Genomic DNA, 12,518 nt, shown 5'->3' on the forward strand with positions numbered 1-12,518 from the left:
AATCTGCACCTCTTTGTCTTGCTTCTGGGCAGCTCTTAGCTCTCTGTCAGTTATTATTATAAACTCTGTCCTTTGGAGCTGACAGTCAAGATTTGTTTGGGTAAAGACCATCTTATGACAGTGTGTGAGTACTCTCGATTTCCTGCCATCTTATATTTCACATTGTTATGTTTTATGACCCACCAGCAGATTATACATCTGTAGTCAATGAAATAAAGTTAAAAACAAGTTGTTGCACAGTATTTGTGTTTTTCAAGCTTACAATCTAGCTGCAGTTTGGGGTAAAAACTATGAGAGGATTGTGTTGAATGTATTACTCTTTGTGCTTTATTGACAATTTCTGGAGAATTGACTGTGTGAAACTTTTTTTCCAAAATACCGGAGATTGAAAAATACTTGCATATTTTTACGTTAATATCTTGGCCTGGAAGTTGCAGTTCTTTTGTGAATAAATGTTTGTGTATTTTTTCCATTTTGCATATAAAATCTTTATTTTTCACTACCGCTCGTTTTTGTATATATTTGGGAAACATATAAATAACATGTGGAGAGGTCATTATGAAAAAAGTGGTTTTATTTATTTTCCAAAGACAATTGAATGTTCCGCCCAGCCCCTGCTGGTTTTAAGCCGAAAATGGGTTCACATGATACTAGGAGAAGGTGGCAGTGAGCCACACAAACATTTTGTACTTAAATTAGTACAGGAAGTTTAACCCTTTCCTGATGGCACCGCAATCACATGACTCGGATCGGCATGATCGACTGATTTCACGAAGTGGGACTACCTAAGCAATTTTCAACATGTCACTCTGGACGTAGTAGAAGATTATTAGATTAAAACCTCTCAAATACATTTTCTAATTGACTCCTCATACTTTTTTTTTCCTCTGGTTTATTTTTAAGATACAAATCTTAAATTATTTCATGTTGACCGTTCAGAACTTTACGTTCTTACTCTTACATTCTTCGATTTTTATGAATAAAGGATTTAAGAAATAAACAGGTTGTAGGAGCCAATGTTATATTGTTGAGTAAAACTTTGTGCCTCTGTTTGTACAGATACAGGTAAATGTATACAAAAGTGACCTATTCACAAACAATGAATACAAAAATCTTGAAAAGCATTCTATAGTGTTGGGAATAAAAATCTGTATTCCTAACACTACGACGGAGCCCTCTGGTCTGTCCCCTCCTCCCCCTACCTTGCACCCACTCCCCCCTCTCCAACTGCTAAAGGGTTTAAAGAAAAAAAAATAACTATTCACTTCTTAACCGATTCCAGCTCCGATGTCCGTTGGCGCTTCGCCTCCTCTGACGTCATCTGACTGGGAGAGGTTGTTAATGTGCATGCGCTGTGAGTGCATTAGGCCCTGCCCTTAGGAGAGCATTGTGACAGATGTCCAAAAGTCCATTAGCAACCAGGAAGCACCTGTATGTAGAGGCAGTCTTAGTTCTGCAATGTAATTATTGCAGTTTTTCAAACACTGCAATGATTTACATTTGAGCTAAGTGGGACTGGGACGCTGCACCCAGACTAATGAGATGAAGTGAAAAAGACTAACAATGGTCACTTATTTGGTTTCCCAGATCCTTGTTCGTGTGGAACATTGTGGAGACGGCCCTAGCAGCTAATGGTTTGCACCTCTATTTGTCAGTTATGATGTTTCTATATGGTTGATAATACTGTTTTCATTTACAGATTCATATTTATTCCCTTGGGATGACTTTATATTGGGGAGCAGATTATGAAGTACCTCAAAGCCAGGTAAATAAGAGTTTAAATATATATTTATTTTTATTTTTTTTGACAACTCTGCAGACATAAACAAACGTTTGTTGGCAAATGTTCTTGGAAAGTATACTTGAGTTATACAGTAGTAATTGTCAGATTTCTTTATTGTAAGTTTACAAGCCGCTGCCATATTATTTATTTCAAAGTTTTTAACCTTGTAACATAACTTGCAGACTGTATATAGCCACATGCACTATAGGGATCGACCGATATTAGTTTTTTTAGAGCCCATACTGATAATCTGTGAACTTTCAGGCCGATAGCCGATAACTTTCCGATATTCTGTACATTTACCATTTTGAAAAAAATAAACTATTTCTAAAGGTAAATGCACAAAATATACATGCCACATGTAGTGGATGCAGTGTATTTAGACAGGGGAGCTGTGTGTGTGTGTGTGTGTTTGTGTAGTGTGTGTAGTGTGTGTAGTGAATGCAGTGAGTGTTTGTGTAGTGTGTGTAGTGAATGCAGTGAGTGTTTGTGTAGTGTGTGTAGTGAATGCAGTGAGTGTTTGTGTAGTGTGTGTAGTGAATGCAGTGAGTGTTTGTGTAGTGTGTGTAGTGAATGCAGTGAGTGTTTGTGTAGTGTGTGTAGTGAATGCAGTGAGTGTTTGTGTAGTGTGTATATATAGTGAATGCAGTGAGTGTTTGTGTAGTGTGTATATATAGTGAATGCAGAGTGTGTGTTTGTGTAGTGTGTGTATAGTGAATGTAGTGTGTGTGTATAGTGAATGTAGTGTGTGTGTATAGTGAATGCAGTGTGTGTGTATAGTGAATGCAGTGTGTGTTTGTGTAGTGTGTATATATAATGCAGTGTGTGTGTTTGTGTAGTGTGTGTATATAATGCAGTGTGTGTGTTTGTGTAGTGTGTGTATATAATGCAGAGTGTGTTTGTGTAGTGTGTGTGTGTATATAATGCAGAGTGTGTTTGTGTAGTGTGTGTGTGTATATAATGCAGAGTGTGTGTGGTGTGTGTTTGTGTAGTGTATATAATGCAGAGTGTGTGTATATAATGCAGAGTGTGTGTTTGTATAGTGTTTGTGTAAAATGGGGGGGGGGAGGAGGAGGGGCATTTTTTATTTTAATTTAATTTTTAATATTTATATATACATTTTTTTTGTCCCCCCTCCCTGTTTCATACTTGACCAGGGAGGGGGTCTATAACAGTCTCTGGTGGTCCAGTAGCATGTACTGGGCAGTGGGGGCCGGCAGCAAGCTCTTACCTTTCCTGCTGCTCCCTTCCGCTCCCTGTGTAAATCTCGTGGCCTGCGTGCCACGCAGAGCGTTGCCATGGTAACCCGTGGCAACGCTCTGACGGCCGCGGGTCTCGCGAGATTTACACAGGGAGCGGAAGGGAGCTGCTGGGAAGGTAAGTAAGCACTTGTTGCCGTTTCCCCCCACCCAGGACCGCCAGGCTTGTAATGGGCCCGGCGGTCCTGGTATGTATTATCGGCAATATCGGTATCTATATTGGCCGATACCAATATTGCCGATACCAATATTGCCGATAATATCGGTAAAACCGATAATCGGTCGATCCCTAATGCACTGTCCTTATTCTGGAATATAAGATAATCAGTACCCTGCTATCAATTTACTCACTCTATCTGATTAATGCAGTGGTTCCCAAACCAGTCCTCATGGCTCACTTACAATCCAGACAAAAAATTTATTTCCCTTTTATAATCCAATGGAGATACTGACGAAACCTAGACTGAAAAAAATCACTTCATCAAAAAAAATCACTTCTTAAAAAAAAAAAAAAATAAAAAAAATTAAGTAAATTAAAACAAAAATTTGTTTGGGTAGTCCAGTATCATCTACAGTTTGCTCATCTGAATATTGTCTGAATAAAATGTTCAGGAAAAGAATTCAGAGGAACCAAAAAGGTGTGAAAATGGGTCAATCATTGCACTGCAAAATATAAATAGTTCAACATTTTTCCAGTACACTAGCCAGTTGGTCTGCAGATCAAGAGAGAAAATTAACCAAGAGAGGGAAAAGGTGATGCACAGTAAAAAAAAACCCAAAAAAATAAAAAAAAAAGAGTATCATTAAAGTCCTGTATATTTCCTTACTTATATGCCTAAATATGCTTTCAAGGAACACCAAAGCATTAGGAATACAAACCACAAACATATTTATATAGGTCCCCCTGTGTGTACCACAGAAATAATTAACAACAACAGTGGAAAAAAAATAAAAATTCTGCTGTATTCTAATCCAATGCTCCTCATAGAGGAACAGCAATGTTTTACATGACAGTGTTTAAAGAATAGGGACACTATTCCAGACCACTTCATTGATGTGGTGGCCTGTGTGATTTTAGTGGCCCTATAACCATTGTTGTTTGCTCTGTGGAATTTCAATAAAATAATTTACCACCCGGCAGAGAAAACCGAGATATCAAAAGAACACGAACACTACCACTAACCTTCACTGAGAGAGATTGTTTAGTTGTATTACATAACACCTAGCTCAGTGATGGCGAACCTTTTTGAGCCCAAGTGCCCAAACCGCAATACATGCCAAATGTTTTTCCTTAAAGTGCCAACACGGCAATTAAACCTGAATATTGAGGTTTAAGTTTAGAAAAAACAACTCTGACTGTTGTCCGAACTAATTAACAACTTTTGTTTTAAAAGAACACAACAGAGAGTTCAATGATACAAATTTTAAATAATGATATACATAGATAAAATTAAGCTTATATTTATTAGTATCTCCAACAAATGCAATACACACACACACAAGACTGCTGAATATAGAGACTGCTGAGTACACAGACAGACAGACTGATGAGTACACAGGCAGACAGACTGCTGAGTACACAGGCAGACAGACTGCTGAGTACACAGGCAGACAGTCTGCTGAGTACACAGGCAGACAGTCTGCTGAGTACACAGGCAGACAGACTGCTGAGTACACAGGCAGGCAGACAGACTGCTGAGTACACAGGCAGGCAGACAGACTGCTGAGTACACAGGCAGGCAGACAGACTGCTGAGTACACAGGCAGGCAGACAGACTGCTGAGTACACAGGCAGGCAGACAGACTGCTGAGTACACAGGCAGGCAGACAGACTGCTGAGTACACAGGCAGGCAGACAGACTGCTGAGTACACAGGCAGGCAGACAGACTGCTGAGTACACAGGCAGGCAGACAGACTGCTGAGTACACAGGCAGGCAGACAGACTGCTGAGTACACAGGCAGGCAGACAGACCGCTGCGTACACAGGCAGACAGACTGCTGCGTACACAGGCAGACAGACTGCTGCGTACACAGGCAGACAGACTGCTGCGTACACAGGCAGACAGACTGCTGCGTACACAGGCAGACAGACTGCTGCGTACACAGGCAGACAGCCGAATACACGCACACACACTGCATTGAGGGGTGTGTGTGTGAGAGTTGCTGTTTGTGAGGGGTGCTGTGTGTGGGGGGGGGGTAGGGGTGCTGTGTGTGGGGGGGGGTAGGGGTGCTGTGTGTGGGGGGGGTAGGGGTACTGCTGGGGGGGTAGGGGTGCTGTGTGTGTGGGGGTTAGGAGTACTGCTGGGGGGTAGGGGTGCTGTGTGTGGTGTGGGTAGTTGTACTGCTGGGGGGTAGGGGTGCTGTGTGTGTGGGGGTTAGGAGTACTGCTGGGGGGTAGGGGTGCTGTGTGTGTGGGGTAGGGGTTCTGCTGGGGGGTAGGGGTGCTGTGTGTGTGGGGGTAAACTTTGAAGAAAAAAAAAAAAAAGTACATTAAATTATCTTCTTCCCCCCCCCCCCCCCCCCCTTCTTACCTTTAATGAAGGAAGGGGGGACACAGTCATCCCTGGTGGTCCGGTGGTGGCAAGTACTGCTTCTGGTTCGGGAGGCAGGGGAGGGATCTTAGAAGCAGCTCCCCTGTCCTCCCGCGCGATGCTGTGTGGAGTGTTGCCATGGTAACGTGCGGCAACGCTCCACACAGCTTGCTCGCGGGAGGACAGGGGAGCTGCTTCAAAGATCCCTCCCCTGCCTCCCGAACCGGAAGCAGAGTAGGCGCCTGCTGTTTCGGGCAGGCAGGTGCCTACTCTGCAGCGATGGCAAACCTATGGCCGCGTGCCCACAGAAAGGGCCCGGCGTGCCACCTGTGGCACGCGTGCCATAGGTTCGCCATCACTGACCTAGATGCAATATTGCCAATGCACACCAATCTAGATGCAAAATATAGACTTTCAAAACAAGCTTATATATATATAAAAAAAATGTTGTGATCACTTTTAAAATCTAGTTAGAGAAGTGTCATTAAGCTTAAAGGAACACTATAGTGTAAGAAGTAATACAAACATATGTTCCCAACACTATTGTGCTGGGCTGCAAGTTTAGGTGACCTGCCCCCTTTAGAATGGAATTAAAAGGTATTTAACTTACCCTTTCTTTATCGCTTCACTGATTTTGCTGCGACTGACCTTGCCTCTAAGCTGAGATCAAGCCAATGCTTTCCCATATGAAAGCATTGGGAAGCTATTGCGCATCCGCAGCAAAACGCTGTGCTGCACTTATCAGCATCTCTTCAGAGAGATGCATTGAATCATTATTTTGAGTTCAGCGTGGAGAAGCCAAACGTCAGTCCTGCACACGATGCAGGACTGAAATTGGAAGCACCTCTAGTGGTGTTACTAGGCAGAAATGTAAACATTGCCTTTGCCTTTTCTCTGAAAAGGTAGCGTCTACATTGCTGAGCCTGCAGGGCATGCTATAGATACCTGAACCATTAACATCATAAAGAGATATCCAGTGTCAAACCCAAAGACTACCATGGGCCAAATAAACAAGGTTTAAGTTTATGTGGGCCGCCAAAATAAGAGTTCGACCTAGAGCAACACAAACTAAAATTACTTGTATCATTCTCATGCAAACAATATGTAATCCTGGGTAAATATATATAATTTACTCAAAAGCTTCACTTCACGTTACTTACTATGCCCCCCCCAATCTAATACACAACCTTCCGCGGCCCACTATAATACACTGCCCCCCCTCTACTCGAATTTAATACACTGCCCCCACTCCCACCACTCTAATTTAATACATTGCCTCCTCTTACCCACCACTCTAATACACTGCTCCCTCCCCCTTTTTAATACACTGCCATCCCCCTCTCCTTCCCCCAATTTAATACAGTGCCCCACCTCCCTCCACCCATTTGAATACACTACGGTTCCCCTAAGCCCCTCTTCCCCTAACTTAAGCCATCTTCCAGCCCAGCCCTGCACAATCTCTGCTCAAGGAGGCCACCTGCTCCTCTAGCACGCAGCCAGCCACTCTGTGCACTGTAGCACCGCAACACAGTAGCCAGATATGACTCCATGCGCATAACTCGGCGGCCAAAAGTGGAAGAATGCTTTGTGCGAAATTTCCCGGTATCCCGGTAGACTAGTCTGGCCCTGGGCCGTAAAGATACTCATTGTGGGCCGCATGTTAGACCTGCTTGCTGTAGACTCTCTTGGCTGCACACAAACTCTAGAATGTGAGAATAAAGTAACTACAGTATACATTTTTTGGGGGCTTTCCCTTTTGTACCAGTAGGGAAATTGTTACCCCTCTATGCATTGAGTATCTTTTTATTTTATTTTATTTTTTATTTAATACAGTGCTGTAAGTGTCCAGTGGATGTATGGCAGGAGCATATAGATTTGGGTGGGGGTAGGGAGAGGTATGCTAAGGGATAGGTATTGACCAATATTTGGTATTTTCGGCAATATCTGTATCGGCCTATAGAGATATCGATATTGCCGATAATGCAGACCAGGACCGCCGGGCCCATGACAAGCGGTCATGAGATTTAGACAAGGGAGCTGCTGGGAAGGAAAGTAAGAGCTTGCTGCGGGTCCCCACTGCACAGTTTATGCCACCGGACCACCAGGGAATGCCATATCCCCCCTTTCTGGCCAAGTAAGAAGCAGGGAGGGGGGGACTAAAGAATTATTTTTTTTAATTTTTTTTTATAATTTAACTACACAAACACACTGCATTCACTATGCACACACTACACAAACACACTCCGCCATTCACTATACACACACTACACACACTACACAAACGCACACACACACTCTCTGCATTAATTATATACACACACTACACAAACACACTGCATTAATTATATACACACACTACACACAATGCATTTACTATATATATATATATATATATATATATATATATATATACACACACACACACACTCTCTGCATTCACTATACACACACACACACACACACACTCTGAATTCACTATATACACACACACTACACAAACATACACACTCTGCATTCATTATATACACACTACACAAACTCACTGCATTCACTATACACACTACACAAACACACACTGCATTCACTATACAAACACTACACAAACATACACACTCTGCATTCATTATATACACAAACATAAACACTACACAAAACACACTCTGCATTCATTATACACACAGTGCATCCACTACACACACACTACACAAACACACACACTGCATCCACTACACAAACACACTACATTCACTAATCAAATACTCTCACTGCATCCACTACACACACCCACATTCTTGAAAACATAAAACATTCTTACTGGCATCTATATTTTGTGCATTTAGCTTAATAATAATAAAAAAAATGTGCAAAAATAAATAATAAACATGTTCAGTAAACAGTAGATTTGTGTAGAAATAGTTTATTTTTTCAAAATGGTAAATGTACAGAATATCGGTAAGCTATTGGCCTGAAAGTTCACAGATTATCAGTATCTGCTCTAAAAAAAAAAAAAAAAAAAAATCAATATCGGTCGATCCCTACTAAGAGATCCATGCAAGCAATAGGATCAATAGTTTATTCATATGTTACTTCCATATTTTGGCTGTTACCTGGCTGTTAAAACTTGTAAATTTAATAGAGTAATGTGACATCCCAAGTAAATAACCTGGACCTCTTACCATAAACCCCATCTGTTAATCTTCCAAGACTAGTTAATCTTGCAAGACTTCCAAGACTAGTTAAAATTAAATGTATACCAATTGTATATAGATTTGCTAAATATTGTAACAAATATTGTAACAATTTTTTTTTTCTCATTAAAATTTCGTCTTTCAATATTTTTGTAAACCACAGAAAATGTTTGTCTACTCAGTGACATCTGTATATGGGTGCAATACGGTAAACTCTTTCATATACTGAGGTTGCACTGTATATTTTAACAAAAAAAAACAGCAGATAGGCTTTGTTAATAACTTTCCACTTGCATTGTGGCAACCAAGATTTTGGTAAAACTATAACGTGCATTATATTTATTTTTCCTTTTTATTTTTAAGCCTATAAAGCTTGGGGAACGTTTAAACAGCATTTTACTTGACATGTGCGAAGATCACTTTTTGACCAGATTGACCACTCGCACAGTTTTGGATGGCTGTAGTGCCCATGTCAGAAATAGTAACTGTTCCCCCTCATTCTACTACATCAAGCAACTTGTGAAACTGGTTCTCGGCAGTCTCTCTGGGGTAAGCATTAAATTATCTAAATGTATATCAGAACTCTAGATTTCATACCAGGAATTTGGAATTGCCAATCTTTCAAAGTCATTGATTTGCTTTGGTTTATTAAGAAATCAGAAACTGTAGTTGGCTGAAATTGATTTGTCTTTTCAGCCATTCAGTGGTCAGTGACCTATACTGTCTGGTTTTGAGGGATGATACCTAGAACATTTCTAATTTGATGTTTTATTTTTAAAAAGTATTTTCACGACTGTGCTTGTTTTTAAAACGCTGTGTAAACCCTTGTCTAAACCGTTGCTGGTTTGCATGGTAGTGGGTTTAGTTTTCCCATTGGCTGTTAGCATGGCTAAGACGCTGCTCTGCAGGGTTTAAAAAAAAAAAAAAAAAAAAAAAAAGTCTTCTCATGCACAAAGCATATAAAGAAGACTATATCTTTGTCTGCAAATTAAATTCAAAAAGGACAAAAAAAAACACTTCAACTGGTTTCCTATTGAAATAGCACTGTCCTCAGGATTGTCTGTCAATTCATTTGGAAATTAAATAAAATGCAAACAGAACATCAGCTACTCAGAATCCAGATGGAAGTCTCCATATTCCAGTCAGTGAAAAAGTAAACCCTTTTATTTACTCCGTAGTACATACAAATATTAAACCTATTCAACACAAGTATCCCACTGCCAGATTGGCCTCAGATCCCCTAGATTCTATAAGCTTTTAGTATTTTAGGTACAACTTTATCAATTTTGCTACACAGGCAGCAATGCCTAAATAGGGTAGTGCCATACCTGTCAAACTGGTACATTGAAACCGTCCCACGAGATGACCACAAGTAGATTAACCCTATCAATGGTGATCTAAATACAATCAGCCAAAACAAGGGCATAATGCACAAAAATATATGTAAATCAATGGGGATATTTATACTATATCAACTCTCTCTTTAAATGATTCACGTTTCATCTGCAATGTATTGAGAATTATCTGCACTCCTGCTAGCTGTTGCTCTCAATATCTTCACAAGAACCAGTCTACAGTCATCCAGAGCAGTAAACCATTGTTTTGACACAGAATACTCATCAGGAATAACATTCACAAGGGTGGTATACTTTCTGAGATGTAAACATCTTGGTACTTGCTTCATTTCCACAGTTTGGAAGTGGGATACTTGAGCATAGACGTTGGAGATTTTTAATGAATTCATGACATACGGGGTGAATACATTTTTTTTTTTTTTACTTTTTAATGGACTGGAAATGGAGACTTCCATCTGGATTCTGAGCAGCAGATGTCCTGTTTGCATTTTCTCTCATTGTCTGGTCATACACCAATCCAAATATTCTGCTAGACTACTCTATTCTATTGCTTGGATGTAGACCAGCCCAAATATCCTGCCTATACACCACAATTGGCCATACAAACTCAGACATTTTTCATGGGACCCGACTTAGCAAATCCGTTAAATTGGAGTTGCATGGAAACAGAAATATAAATAGCTGGTGAAGTACATTTCTTTGAAACCACAAAGAGTTGATGTTAAATTAATACTACAATAGGGCATGTATGTCATAACAAATACACAGCTTAAGAAATATTCTGCTTGCTGCTTTAATTAAAGCGTATATGGAGATAAATATGTTTCTGAAACACATCAGCCATATGGTGTTATCACAACTGTTTACCATTTCATTGTATCTGCACTTACCTAAGAGATTTATTTATAATGTGAGATAAATATTTTGTATTGTTTACTTCCAGATTGATCAACTTGGTGTTAAAGCAAAAGAACCTGATCGAAGCCAAGCAATCCGTGACAGGCTCAGGGGAAAAGGCCTCCCTACAGGTAGGAACAGCAATCCCTACTAGGCCTTGACAGTCTGTCATTTCCATAGAGAAACACATTTCTGTAATCATACTCTTGTTACAGTTAAAGTTCTTTGCACTGAATTCTGGGTATCTATACCTCTATATATTTGTAACACGTTCTATACTTTTCTGGTCTGGGGCTGACTGGGAGTAGCTATATTTATACTCCATCATATCTGCCAGGATCAATCTTGTTGACACTGTGGTATCAGCTAGTGGATAATATATATCTCTTGATTTGCAAATAATTGTAGAAATAAGCCTCTGCTTGGATTATTTGCAGTTTGGGACATTGCACAAATATAGCTTCCTCTTTAGAGTACTAGTGACCTTTAATGAGAGTGCTTCTGAGTGGGCATTCTATATTTTAGAGCAGTGGTTCCCAAGCCAGTCCTCATGAACCATCAACAATCCAGGATTTATATATTTCCCTTGTTTATTTCAATGGAGATAATGGCACAACCTGGACTGTTTGTGGGCCATGAGGACTGGTTTGGGATACCCTGGTTTTAGAGTTTGAACTTTGTTTCTTACTTGAATATGGACACCTTGCTTATGTATCTTCATTAACCCCTTGAAAGTACTGCTTTAGAAGTTAAAGACCAGCATGACTAAAGATTTCTGTCATGTGTCCTTAACAGGTTAAACTGCTAGTGCTGGGAGTGATAAAGTGATTTGCAAAATGTGAGCTGACATAAACAATGTGAAAGTTTGTCTCTCCAATTCTGCGGAGAGGGAGATATTTCTCAGCACCCCTGTTTTTGTCTACATTTGCTAATGCAAATTCGCCATTGTTAGCCATCTTCCTGCTGAGACCTATCAGTGGCTGAAGAGAAGAAAGAAACTAACATGGTGTTTCAAATCTACATTGTTATAAGTTTTCAATTCTGGAATGGTGCTTCCATTTGGCAAGGACAAGAAGATCACATAGAGCACTGTCTGTGTTGACCATCAGTTTTGTTAGCCCAGATAATGCTGATGAGCATTACACAGTAATGAAATAGGTGTGTGGCGAACGTGACCCCGCAATAGGCTCCTGAAGGAGCCTGCTTGCCAACCTCCTGCCTCAGGGCTATGGGCCATGCTGAAAGGCTTATAAAAGACTTGGTTCGTCTGATTCCCTTGGACTGTTCGGGAACGGAACCAACCCATGAACTGCGGACCACCTTTGAGTTTATTTACCCTCGCTATAACCTCTCCTGACACTTCAATCAGCGTGGGTTCTAATTGTGTGGCTGGATGGCCACCGTTCTAATGCACAAACGCGTGGGAACTGTATGGGTAGCCATCTTGTTCGTGTTTGGATGTCGATCACATGGAACAAAAATTGGACACGTTTCCTCCCCATCC

The 12,518-nt window shown here is 40.6% G+C and overlaps 1 protein-coding gene across 4 annotated transcripts in view; it reads left to right on the forward strand.

The window, feature by feature from the left end:
* The window catches only part of PTPN13 (protein tyrosine phosphatase non-receptor type 13), a 264,870-nt gene that overhangs the window by 110,190 nt on the left and 142,162 nt on the right, over nt 1–12,518 (forward strand). For all 4 annotated transcript variants that reach the window (XM_063458775.1, XM_063458777.1, XM_063458776.1 and 1 more), the window contains exons 5-7: nt 1,700–1,765; nt 9,126–9,311; nt 11,061–11,145. In XM_063458775.1, the coding sequence (XP_063314845.1) occupies nt 1,700–1,765; nt 9,126–9,311; nt 11,061–11,145 (337 nt within the window). The remainder of the gene's footprint in view (nt 1–1,699; nt 1,766–9,125; nt 9,312–11,060; nt 11,146–12,518) is intronic.

This window comes from Pelobates fuscus, chromosome 6 (assembly GCF_036172605.1).
Source record: "Pelobates fuscus isolate aPelFus1 chromosome 6, aPelFus1.pri, whole genome shotgun sequence".
Classification (NCBI taxonomy): Eukaryota; Metazoa; Chordata; class Amphibia; order Anura; family Pelobatidae; genus Pelobates; species Pelobates fuscus.